The sequence below is a fragment of the Oryzias latipes genome, chromosome 23, assembly GCF_053564925.1.
Source record: "Oryzias latipes strain Hd-rR chromosome 23, Olatipes_Hd-rR_3.1".
In the NCBI taxonomy this organism is placed as follows: Eukaryota; Metazoa; Chordata; class Actinopteri; order Beloniformes; family Adrianichthyidae; genus Oryzias; species Oryzias latipes.
This window is the reverse complement of record NC_136259.1, coordinates 1,807,829-1,820,154: the sequence shown is the minus strand read 5'-3', so window position 1 is coordinate 1,820,154 and position 12,326 is coordinate 1,807,829. Positions and strand designations below refer to the sequence as shown.

Here is a 12,326-nt window from a genome sequence, read left to right as displayed (position 1 = left end):
TGCATTCACGACAACGTTCGGATCCAGAGTGCCCTCCCGCCTGTCAACAATGGTTCAGGAGCGTTTCAAAGCTCTTCGGAAGTTTGGTGCTCTTGAATGCAGCTCGCTAGGGAGCATCCTCCGTGACTTATTTTCAGCCGCCGCACTTTCGAACCAAAATTTACTATATTTTCCTATCTACTTTTATATATTAGACTTCTAAATGGTTGAAATATAAAAACACTAAGCATAATAATTATACATATAAATATTTGCCTAAAAAAGGAGTGTGTGTGTTTGTGGCGAAAGTGGTGTAAGTTTGCAGTTAATGTAAATAACTGACGTTGTGGAGCGACACGTCAACCACACGGAAGAACTGCGCATATCCAACCAGCCACTGTATTGGTGCGTCGAGGGCTGCGGTTTAAGCAAAATGGGTAATTATTTTAAATAAATATCACCTTTAAAAATACTTTTTTTTTTATTCTAGAAATGTAATTTCCAACATATGGAGCGTTTATTAGGTTTTGTTTTGATTCTGCTTTAGTCGTTGAAGCTAGAAGTTACTAGATAGCTAGCTAGCAATTAGCATAGATCCCCATCTTTACCTTTTACCCCAATAATATACGGCAATACAACTTACCTAAAAATATGGAAATATATAAAATAGTTAAGTAATATAGTAGAAGTAATTCATTTATTGAATTTTTAGCTAGCATGGTCGGTCATGCCATGTTACTGGTCGCTAATGCTAACGTCAGCTGCCTGATTGACAGTTCATGGATTTAAAGTTATAGGGGAAAAATAAATATCTTTTTAAAAACTTAAATCTGTCCTCCGATCAGTTCCCGTTTGTATACCTGGTCTCGCGTGGGTTTGTTATAGCTTCACTGAGGAGCGTGTCTCCATCTCTCAGGTGGATTCTTCTCCAGTCTCTTCTCTGGCCTCTTCGGCACCAGGGAGATGCGGATCTTGATCCTGGGTTTGGACGGTGCTGGAAAAACCACAATCCTGTACAGACTGCAGGTTGGAGAGGTTGTCACGACGATCCCAAGTATGTGGTGGTTCCTGAAAACACTGCAGCTTTCCTCTTCGCACTGACATTTATTGATTCTTGTCGTGTGACGACAAGGAGTGATCGCTTCTACACTAAGTGCAGAATATTTGCACATTTATCTGTTTGTGTGAAAAGTTTGCATGGCTGCTGCAGTGGAAGGATTGGGCTTTGACCTCCAAATATTGGATGTCTCTGAGGTGCTTTGTGGATGCCGCTTTTAAAGCAGCAAGACACAAATTTCTAAGGTCCAGAGAACTTATTAATATTTTACGCCTAGCTGATGGCCTTTGTTTAGCCGGTAGAAAACAATGGGCAAACCTGCTCATCACAGCTAGACACATCAAGGATTTTTGGTCTTTTTTGATACTACACCTTCCCTATCTGTGCTCTAAACACCATCAATGTGTAACACGACATGGTAAAAGGGATTCTCAAGGTTTTAGTATTTTTTAGAAAGTTGTTCATTTAGTGTTATAACATGCTTCGTGTCCTCTGGCTGCAGTTTATTATGCCGTGTTAAGGGCTTGAACCCGTGACCGCTCCTTACAGCACTTTATTGTTCATCATGATGTGATACGTAAGACTGCAATGTCTAACGCTGCGGGCTTCGTCAAGTTTCCTCAATGTTTGGGGGACCTTATTTATCTTGTACCTTTGACGTAGCTGTGAAATGGAACCAGAGTCCTGAAAAAGTTGCCGTTGGCTCACAAATGTCTGCTAAGTCCACTTGACCTTTTTCCGCATCTAAATCAAAGTATAAGCTATCCCAATAAGCACCACAGCACATATTTTAACACCGTCGATTCTCCAAACGCAGAAACCACCAAAAGTTTTTCAATGGTGGCGCAAACGTGTGCAGTGACACCGTCTGCGGTCCCTCCTTAAAGTCCCACCTGTTTTGATTTATCGTCGGTGTTCCCTGTGCCCTTTTGATTCTGGTTATGCTTTTTTTAAGCCAAAATCAACAAAACCTTTGTGGTTTTCTAGGACTTGGTTTCTGCAGAACGGCAGTACTTATTAAAAATTCACTTCTGAGTTGAGAGCTCTCTGTTTACATGCTCTCTCGCTAGCTAACCTTTCTGGAACACTTTGAATAAAGAAATGCCATTTAAGCTTAATTGTATTAATATAAGTCCTCCAGCATCAGAAAATGCAACAGGACCGCGTTAAAACACCATCTTCATCATTTAAAAGTCAAAACGAAAAAGCAAATCCATGAAAAAGAGCAGCAGGTTTGCGTTCCTGGTTGTTGCCTTCTGCACAAACATCAGGTCTGGTTCTATTCACTTCCATGTGAAGGTCGCTCACATCCTGTAGTTCTATCAGGAGACTTGTAAAGCCTTTAAAACATGTCAGAACATCCATGAGGGGAGTTTGGAGGAACTCCAGAGGCAGGAAGCGTCGCTGCAGGAGTTTCAGTTCTGATTCCAAACACTTGAAAGATCCGACATGATGGATTTTAGGCATTTATAGAAGGAAGCTGTGATCAGAAGAGTCTCAGCTTCTGCTCTAGATCAGGGATGTTCAGCCACATACCTGGCAGCCACCAGTGTGGGGCTAAAGGGGGGCGGTACGTCTGCAGGAGGAGGGTTCGGCTGATGCGGTGTGGACCAATCAGAACGCTTTGCCTGCGGATGTTTGCAGAGTCGCACTTTGCTCCTTCCTGACTGGTAACAGGAAGTCTGCAGGCTTTACCTGAACGCACCTGTAGAGACTTCATGAGCTCACTGCAAACCGGTTTCTCCGGTCTGACCAAAGGTCATGTGACCCTCCAATGTGAGCTCTTTGCATATTTATAAGATTTGACATCATCCCAGGCTTTCCTGAAAATGTGCCATAAAGGTAAAACAAACAAGCCTCTGTGAAAGTCCCGCCCCCTTTGAGTTAAATTTCAAAATAAAACCAAAAACTCTTCCTCCGGGACGCACAACTACTGAGGTGAAAAAGTTTGATCTTTTCTGACGTTTATGTTGCATAATAATAATTACCATGGATCATAAACCGGTGAATTCATGTTTATGTTCAGGATAACAGCAGTAAGTAGGAAAAAGGATGACGGCTTTGCGTTGTTGAAACCTGTCGTAGTGCTTCTTTAGACTTCCTGTTTGGCACAGGAAGTCTTATTTTGAAAGGAAGTCATACCGGTTTCAGTCAAAAGTCTAAACTAATTTCACATTTGATCACATTACAGTTCTATTTGTGCCAAAAAAAACAATATAAATCCTATTTATTCTCAAAGTTTGTATAGAATGAATATTTTCCTAACGAGGTTTAGAGCCGTAGAAAAGGTTTTACTGTGAAAGGAAGCGGCGCTCCGTTCCTCCCCTGACGCTGAGCGTCCTCTTCCTGTCTGCAGCCATCGGCTTCAACGTGGAGACGGTCACGTACAAGAACCTGAAGTTCCAGGTGTGGGACCTGGGGGGTCAGACGAGTATCAGGTGGGTGGGACCTTTCCTTCAGCTGATGGTGCTTCTCCGCCCCCTGACCGTGGCCACGCCTCCCCTCACAGGCCCTACTGGAGGTGTTACTACTCAAACACGGACGCCGTCATCTACGTGGTGGACAGCAGCGACCGCGACCGCATGGGCATCTCCAAGTCGGAGCTGGTGGCCATGTTGGAGGTAGGAGCGAGACCCCCCCTCCACACACACGCAGCCCCCCCAGGATGGCGCAGGTGTGATGTCCGTCTGATTCCAGGAAGAAGAGCTGAAGAAGGCCATCCTGGTGGTGTTCGCCAACAAACAGGACATGGACCAGGCCATGACGCCCACCGAGGTCGCCAACGCGCTCGGCCTCCCCGCCCTCAAAGACAGGAAGTGGCAGATCTTCAAGACCTCCGCCACCAAGGGGACGGGGCTGGACGAGGCCATGGAATGGTAAGGCGGACGCCGGCACCAGGTCACATGACTTCCCCGCCGGTGGCTCAGCCTCCTGGTGTTTGTCGTCTCTCCTGCAGGTTGGTGGATTCTCTCAAGAGTCGGCAGTAAAAAGAAGGAAAAGCCGGCTGTTCTGTACATACTCCCGACCTTTGACCCCGTGTGAAGCCTTGCTTTGGCCCCTCCTGCGTCGTTTTCTCTTTGGACCGGGGGATGGCCTCCTGGGAACGCCTGAACCGACGCCTGCAGAAGCTGCTGACGGGTTTCCTCCCGGAAATCAAACCCGCGGCCGCAGGACTTGGTGGCATCAGGAGTCTAAAAATGTTGTTTCTGTGAGGCGGCGACTTTGCCAAATTAACTTCAGAGTGAGCACCGGTTTCCTGCAGCTCTCTGGTTGAACATCTTTGTGTGAGTTTGGGATTCTTCTCTCTTCTTTCCCGCTCAGGTTTCCGTCATGCAGCTGCAGCGTGTAGAGGAACACTAACGTTGGATCTTTGTGTATTTATATCTGCCTGTACAGTCCAATCATTTCTCAGTAAAGAAACGTACGACACTTCCTGAAGTTTGTCTGCTTCCCAGAGCCGCCCGCTCACGAGAGCTGGAGACAGAGAACGAGTTCTTCACATCGCTGAGAATCAGGAACAGACGGAAAAAGGATGGAGGCGTTTTTATGCCACAACTGTTGGACGGCAGCTTTGTGGCTAAACTGAACCTTTGAGAGTAAAATCAAAGATAGGAAAAAAGCAAGATGACACACGACGCATGAAAACATTTGTGTTGCAAACGCAAAAAACTCTTTGAAAGCATAAATAAAAACAAAAAAAGGTTCAGAACGCTGTCTAGTGGGTCTAGATGACCCCACTCCCAAGGGTTACTCCTGTTCAACTCAAAGATACTGTGGGGGGGATTCTCATTTAGCATTTTATTTTGAAAATCCATCCATTATGGGGACCAGGCTGCAGACAGGATGACATCAGTGAGCGGAAGATGAAATTATACAATTTACCCTGAAAGTGTAAAAAATAACTTAAAGTTTAAAATGGGACGTCCTGTAACTGTTGGGGTCACCAGTTAATAGTGTTTTTTTTAACATCAGTCTGGGTGGAGGACCTGCGGTTCTGGCCGCTGATGTCTGCAGCCGGGTCCTCCCGTCTGATCCGACGTTAAAAAAACCTCAGTAAAATTCAGCTTCCAGCCTTTCAATCAGCTGTGCTCCTGATGTACGGCAAGCCGTTTAGGACCAAAAACCACATCGCCGCCCCGGCAAATGTTCTGAGAAAGAACGCCTGAAGGAAAACATTCAGATGTTTTGTCCCGTCTGCAGGTTCAGAATCAGTTTTTAATCTCAAGAGTCTGTAGGTCGTCTTCCTCCTGCAGCAGCCGCCTCTACGACTCTTCTTCAGGACCCTCCAGACGGACTCGGAGCTGGACCGGCGCTCTGCAGGAGCCTCCTTCCTCACTGCACCATGGCGAGGTCTTTGAGGGCGTGGCTGCGCTGCTTCTTGGCTTTATATCCGGGCCGCAGGAACTCGATTTTGCGCTTTTTTGCTTCGATTTTGTTCTTGTGCTTCTTAAGTTTCTTCTTGGCGGCGATGTCGGGGTTGGAAACCGCCTGGAAGGAAGAGCAGAGATGGGAGGGAGTGAGGGGGGGAGGGAGGAGGATCTGGATCCTGGAATATCTGCCGTCTGGTACCGAAAAATCCAGTCTGAACATTTGTGACGTCAGAGCTCAGCAATTTTTAGAAATACACACTTAGGACGGCAACCTGCAGCTCTCTGTGGATTTTCATGGTGACCCGTCTATTATGGGATGGAATCAAAGCCTCACCATGCAGAACCTCTCCAGGTCGTCTGTCCACCAAGTGTTCTATTTCAGTGAGCGGGTCGGAACCAGGCGATCGTCCCTGGAGCGGCTCGCCTGTGCCGACGACTACGGCCAGCAGGCGGTAAACAGGACAGTTCATAAACGTAAAAGGAGAACTAACGGCTGAGTATTCGGTTAAAACATGGACCTATGGACCCGCGTCACCGCCACGACTCCCACCGGCATGTGATCCCAACAAAGTTCTGACCCAACGATGGAGAGTTTAGAGGAAACGTTAGTTCCTGAAGAAAACAGCAGCTGGGCAGATTAGTGGAGAGACATCCCAGAATAAACAGGCAGCTTTTCCCAAAAACCTCCCGATCCAGAGGAGAAGCAGCTCAACTGCTGCTTCATTCCCACATTTGCTGGTTTTGTGGCTTCTGGGGAAATAGTTCTGATCAGAACCGGCTGGAAACTCCGGCTTTCTGCGGGAAAAACGGATCCAAACGGCTCTTTGGGCGGCGGACCGCTGGTCTAGACTAACTTTACCATACACACAATAAACAAACCAAAAACTTATGGTCACAGGAAGTACAGAGATTTTCAAACTAAAGTGTCGTTGAAGGTTCTGGTTTTCAAAGTGAAGCTAACAGAAAATGACGCGGAAGTTCAGTTTATTGAAATGAGTTCAAACTAATTTTGGTTTTAAATTTGACTAAAAAATAACTGGGATTCCAAAAATGTTCTGTGCTGGAGCGTCTGCTCGGAGAGTCTGTTCATCTAAAACCTGGATTTCTTTCTTTTGTCCGTTTAAGTCTTTAAATACAGATTTTAATTTTTTCTCATCCAGTCCAGAGACGCTCACAGCAGCCATTCAGACGCGTTTAGATGCACGGACTCTTTGGCGAGCGGCGAGCTCCTCGTCTCGTTGCTTACCTGCACGGCTCTGTGGCGTTTGCGTGCCGCTCGCCGCTGAGCGAACTCCCTCTGGACGGCGGAGAAGGCCATGGAGAAGGCCTCCAGCCCCACCTGCTTCTTCAGCAGCTCTATCAGCTCCTGCGCCAGATTCTTCAGGGTGGGGTCTGCACGACAAAAAGGAGGGGCATCAAGACACGAGCAGAGCGGCGCCGTAGAGGAGAGCGGCCTGCAGACGCTTCCCGCTTCCCCCGCCTCCTTCTGACCTCACTGGATGAGCGGCCGCTGCTCGCCCCTCCCTCTACCCCTCCCTCCCTCTCGTTACATTAGAAGAAAAACACTTTTTCATTGGTTTTATCTCCATAGCAACGACTGTTTGGTGGCCTGGGGGGGGAAATAAATAAACCCCCGTTTGATTTTATCTGCTTTGCTGCTCCTTCTGGGTTTTGCTCTGAAACGGGTCAGAATGGTTGAAAACGGCAGAACCCCGTTAGAAGAGAACCCAAACAAAGTCCATGTCTGCCTCCAAGCACCGTTAACACGAGACGGAGACACCTGATTGGTTAGAATCTGGACCAATCAGCAGCTTTGTCAGCTAAACTGAGACTTTTAGACCATTTAAAATCAAAGATAGGAAAAAAGGGAGATGAGACAACGCATGAAAACATTTGTGTTGCAAAAAGAAATTTAAAAGCAAAAATAAGATTTAAAAAAGCAAACAAAATTTGAGCGCAAAAAAAATGTATGCAGAAAAGTATTTGAAAGCAAATATTTAATATTTTCTTTTCTATATTAAATGGTTTTGTTTGCCATGGGGTGCCATAAATATCACTCCATAAGTACTTTTTAGAAGAATCTACAAAAGTACATTTCCTTAGCAACGGCAGTGTTCTGTTAGCCACGCCCACATTCCTGATCTGTTCACATGTTTTGTGGTCAGACGGCGAGCGCCCACCTTGCTCGGCGTACGTGCTGTCCAGCTCTCGGTACAGAGGAGCCAGGATGGTGGTCAGATACGGTCCAAGCCGCTCCTTCCCCAGATCGATGGCCATCGCTCCCAGGAACTTAAAGACGCAGCTTCTCTGCAGGAGAAAGGGCGATGAGCTCACAGAGGGGGCGGAGCTACAACAAGTCAACACGTGCGTACCTTCAGAGGAACTTTAGGGGAGTGCGCCGCCTCCCTCTTCGCCATCAGAGACAGCTTCTTCATCAGCCAGAGCAGAGACGGAGGCTTGTTGTCTCTGTCCTCCTCCTCCTCTTCCTCCTTTTCTCCTTCCTTCTCCTCATCTTCTTCATCACCGTTCCCGACCTCCGGCCCGTCCTGCTCTTGGTCCTGGACATCCGACTCGGAGGAGATGAGGTAAATCACCTTTCCGACGTAGAGGAGGTTCTTGATCACCTGCAGGAAGGAGAACCGTGGTTGAAAACGCCGTTGGCGCCGCTCTCAGACGAGGCGGGCGATGAAGCACCTGCTCTCCTGAGGACGTGTCCAGGAACTTGGACTGCAGCTGATGGCAGAACGCCAACGCCAACTCCCTCATCTGCAAATGGGAAGAAAAGAACCCAGTGAGACGTGGGAGGGGCTCTGCACGTGTCTAAGCCAGATCTTTAAGCCCCGCCTTTTTGTCCAGGCTGCTGGTGATGAAGTCAGTCGCTGTCGACGAGGCTCCTCCTCCTCCTCCTCTCCACGCGGCGACCAGCTTCTCCGCCGGCTGAGCTGCAAAGAGCTGTCCGAAGATCTGCGAGGCGGTCAGCCACACCCAGCAGTGAGGGTGCCGCAGGTGGGCCTCCATGTGACCTGAGGGGAATCGAACACCGACTCAGCGTTTGCGCGGCGGCCCCCGGCGTGCAGCAGCGGCGGTTTCCGCTTTACCCCAGATGCGGCAGAGCGTCTCCGGCGGCTTGCTGAGCTCCAGCAGGCCGGCGTGCTTGCAGAGTTTGGCGAGGAGCGTCAGGCTGCTGAACAGGAGGCGGTCCGCTCCCCTCTCGTCCTGCTCGTCCTCGATCTGACAGAGACCGGCGTCACTCCTGAGCGGCGTCTGCGCGGCTGCGGCAGCCTTCGGTTTACTCACGTCCTCGTAGTTGTCGGGGTGGATCTCCTTCTCCAGCAGCGGGAGCAGCTCGGCCAGCCGGCAGGAGAAGGCCTCCCGCTCCACCTCCACGTACAGACCGCAGATCTGAGCCCCGAGGCGCCGCAGGCTGGTCTGAGGACGCAGAGCCGCTCATCTGCTGCTCCCGGTAACGGAAACGCTTAACCCCGTTTGTGTTCACTAACCTTCTCTGAGTTCAGCCAGGTGGTGACGAAGGAGAACAAGGTGTTCTGGTGGTTCAGGTCCAGATGAGTAAGCAGGGTCTTAATAGCCATGGCAGCCATCTTTTTGCAGTTTGCAGAGTCGTCGTTGACGACGACGAGGGCCAGAGGGACGAAGAAGAGACTGCAGTGATTGAAGAGTATGTTCTGAACCAGGGAAGACAGAAACGTCCCGGTTACTACAGAGAACGAGACGTCTGCAATGTAAGGAATGTTATGTCCATCCCATAATAGACGGAGTGTGTTTTATTTGATTACAGAAAGATGATAAAGCAGGAAAACACCTCCCCTCATGTCTAAAAATGTTTGTTTCGTCTTAAAGTCCAAAATGAAAGAAAGACTAATAAAAGAAATGATCATAAAAACTTATTTAGGTTTTAAACTCTTCAAACTTTGATGAAATATTTGCTAAACTCTAAACGAGATGCAGAAAAGCTCATGTTTAAAATCTGTGAATCCTTCTAATAAACGTCAAAGGGGAATCAATCATCTATAAATTTATGTGTAAGAAAACCACATTATGATGAGATCTTTGAATATGTGAATATAAGTCAAATTATTTGGGGAAAAAGTGTAGAAATGGAAATTCTTTACAAATATGGTCAACAAAATAAAAAGATCAATTTAACACATTTATTAAAATGTAGGAAAACAGCTCACAAAATTCTAAATGCTAATTAGTAAATGAAAGGTTTAAAATGAACGGTTAATTGCAATATCTTTAGTGAACCAAAAACTTGATAAGTCGCTAACAAAGAATGAACCAAAATGATTTGAAGAGAAAGTAGGAAAATGAAAGTTAACCCTAAAAAGCTTTAATTCTGTTTGATCAAAGATAGAATTACCAGGTAATAAAAAAGACAAAACTGCTAAATGCTAATAAATTGGTTAAAGTGTAAAAAGAAACAAAAATAAGTAAATAACTTCAAAAACTAACATAAAAAGCTGATTGGTTATTGCATTTAAAAATAACTAATTTATGCTAACAAACGATAAACAAAAAACAAAGCTAGATTAATAAAAGTGACAAACGCCAACATAAAACACTAAATGCTTTACATTTGAGAAAATGTTTAAAGAACAACAATTAAAAAAATAGCTAATTTAATATCAAACAAAAACGAGTTAAATGATGCTTTTTATTGTGACGACTTTTTAACCAAAAATTAAAAGAAAACCAGAGCTAGCTTAAAGGGTCTATAGCATACAACATCTACTTTTTGAGCTTTAAAGCTTCTTTTAATCTTCATTCCTGGCTATAAACAAAACCAAAGTGGTTTTTGATCCGTTCAGGTTTTTCTCAAAAACCCTCTGAGCACCAGATCCTCCCAACCCACCAAAACCAGCAGGTTCTCAGGTTCATAGAACCGCCCCTTCCAGGAAGAGTCGACACTTCAAGCCCCGCCCCCAGGCTAACAGACACACCCGCGTTAGCGGTGATCGGCCAAACGCCTTTCTGTGGACAATCTGCAAATCCATCTTTGGAAAAGTTCAGATGTTTGTTTTCGTGGCAGAAACTCAGACAGGATCTAGGATGATGTCATGAAATGGAGAGAAAGGCGGAGCCTCAGAGATCGAGTCGTCTTACTTCAGAGGAGGAAAATTAGCTGCAAAAAGAACTAATGTTTTAATTTATAATATATATAAATAGGTAATATATGATCAACCATATGTATAAGGTTTACTATGAAAGGCTTCAGAGAAGCAGGATTAACAGATGAGGCTGTAAACGCGGGGCGGCGGTCTGACCTGGGGGAACGTCTGGCAGACGTAGGCCAGCATCTCCAGCGCCGACTCCCGGCCCGTGTCGTGGTCGTACTGCAGCTGCGCCACCACAAAGTCCAGGTGCTTCTTCAGCTTCTTCCCCAGAGGATAGTCCAGCAGGTACCTCAGGTAAATCTGCACCCAAGGCAACACACAGCTCAGAGAAAAGTCACCGTCACTGAGAGCTCTCTGTTTACACTCTCTCCTGCTAGCTTACAGCCCCCCACACCCCCGAGCTAACATTAGCGGTGTAACAGACGTGGCAGCGACATCAGAGGCATCATCCGTTTGATCCAGATTCCAGGAAAACAAAGACGTTCCTGGATCCGTTTGTCTGCACGTGGATGATACGAAAGGGGCGGGGCTTGGAGCTTGTGGCCCCGCCTAGCGTACTGTCTGTCACAAATAGGTTATTTTTTTAAACTGCCTTTTTTCGTCTGCTCCTGATTCACAATTATCTGAATAAATAAAAACTCAGAAATGCAACTTTATTTGACATTTGTCTTCCATCACGAGAAAAGAACATTTGAAAAACACCAAAAACGCTATTTTTTATCGCGGCGGGTCTGTAAGGAGGCGTGTACAGGTGGTTTCAGTGAGCGGGCGCCATCTGTACCTGTCGACAGTGAACCCTGATCATGCCGTTGGCGCCCGTGACGGACAGCGTGGCCACCTTCTTCATGACGTCCTCCATCTCCGGCACCACCAGCTTCCTGGACAGGATGGCCTAAACGAACGCAGAGGTGAGACCGCCGCCTGAAGGGGGCGGGGAGACACGGCGAGATCCCCTCAAGAGTCACCTTAAGCAGACCGAAGGCGGTGGCCTGGCGGGACTGGTCGTAGATGTCCTCCTCGGCGTATCCCAGCAGCACCTGCAGCTGCGTTTCAGAAATCTTGTTGCTTTTGACGTTTTTGACCAAAATAGTCACGGCCTGCAATGAAACGAGGAAGAGCAGCTTTTAAAGAGCTTTCTGTCCTGGGTCTCTGGACCTTTCTGGACCCACCTTGAAACAGTTCTGGACCAGGAGGTAGTTCTCGCCTCGGGCCGCTCCGGCTTTGGAGTAATCCTTCAGCAGGACGAAGAGCTGCTTGGTCAGCTGTCCGGCGTTCTGCTCCACCGCCGGCAGAGGGAACCTCAGCAGCCAGGTGAACGCCGTCAGAGCCTCTGTGATCACCTGGAGGGGGCGACGAAGACTCTGGTCAGAGCGGGCGACGATGCCGGCCAACAGCGGGATCACGCGCTCCTACCTTGACATGCATGGAGTCGATGCACTCCAGCAGCAGCAGCACAAAGGGATCCAGCATCTCCAGCGCCGACGCCTCAGACGAGGTCACCTTGGATTTCTTTAGACTCAGGTGGAGCAGCTGGAAAACACGGATCAACGTTTTAAACTGTCCACCGGACGTCCTGACAGTCGGCGGGGAGAGGAAGCACCTTCAGGCCGGCGTCCACCAGGATGTGCATGTTGGTGCGGCTGCTGACGGGAGCTTTGACTCCTCCTCTTTTTGGGGTAGGAGGCAGGAGCAAGCAGCTGGGAGGGGGGAGTCTGGGGTCAGGGGGAGGTTTGGTCGACGCTTTCTCACTGAAAAAAAAGACAAAACCATCACAGGCGGTCGGGG

At 47.6% G+C, this 12,326-nt stretch overlaps 2 protein-coding genes across 2 annotated transcripts in view; one reads left to right on the top strand and one right to left on the bottom strand.

The window, feature by feature from the left end:
• Window positions 1-28: 28 nt before the first annotated feature.
• On the top strand, window positions 29-4,465 carry arl1 (ADP-ribosylation factor-like 1). Its single transcript, XM_004082843.5, has 6 exons — window positions 29-416; window positions 896-1,033; window positions 3,393-3,474; window positions 3,546-3,657; window positions 3,734-3,912; window positions 3,993-4,465. Exons 1-6 carry the CDS (start codon window positions 413-415, stop codon window positions 4,021-4,023), a joined length of 546 nt encoding a protein of 181 aa, XP_004082891.1. The 5' UTR covers window positions 29-412; the 3' UTR covers window positions 4,024-4,465.
• Window positions 4,466-4,819: 354 nt separating this feature from the next.
• utp20 (UTP20 small subunit processome component) overlaps window positions 4,820-12,326 on the bottom strand; it is a 38,712-nt gene continuing 31,205 nt past the window's right edge. Inside the window, exons 47-61 of the mRNA XM_023952286.2 lie at window positions 12,142-12,289; window positions 11,955-12,071; window positions 11,711-11,881; window positions 11,507-11,638; window positions 11,323-11,433; window positions 10,692-10,841; window positions 8,907-9,089; window positions 8,704-8,835; window positions 8,505-8,637; window positions 8,251-8,429; window positions 8,101-8,172; window positions 7,779-8,030; window positions 7,587-7,713; window positions 6,653-6,798; window positions 4,820-5,524 (exon numbers count right to left, since the gene is read on the bottom strand). Of these exons, the coding sequence (XP_023808054.1) occupies window positions 5,369-5,524; window positions 6,653-6,798; window positions 7,587-7,713; window positions 7,779-8,030; window positions 8,101-8,172; window positions 8,251-8,429; window positions 8,505-8,637; window positions 8,704-8,835; window positions 8,907-9,089; window positions 10,692-10,841; window positions 11,323-11,433; window positions 11,507-11,638; window positions 11,711-11,881; window positions 11,955-12,071; window positions 12,142-12,289 (2,209 nt within the window). The 3' untranslated portion in view covers window positions 4,820-5,368. The remainder of the gene's footprint in view (window positions 5,525-6,652; window positions 6,799-7,586; window positions 7,714-7,778; window positions 8,031-8,100; window positions 8,173-8,250; window positions 8,430-8,504; window positions 8,638-8,703; window positions 8,836-8,906; window positions 9,090-10,691; window positions 10,842-11,322; window positions 11,434-11,506; window positions 11,639-11,710; window positions 11,882-11,954; window positions 12,072-12,141; window positions 12,290-12,326) is intronic.

Coding starts and splice junctions, on each gene's coding strand:
- arl1 (XM_004082843.5), top strand. Junction 1,034..3,392: donor GGTTGTCACGACGATCCCAA/GTATGTGGTGGT, acceptor TCCTGTCTGCAG/CCATCGGCTTCAACGTGGAG. Junction 3,913..3,992: donor CTGGACGAGGCCATGGAATG/GTAAGGCGGACG, acceptor TCTCTCCTGCAG/GTTGGTGGATTCTCTCAAGA.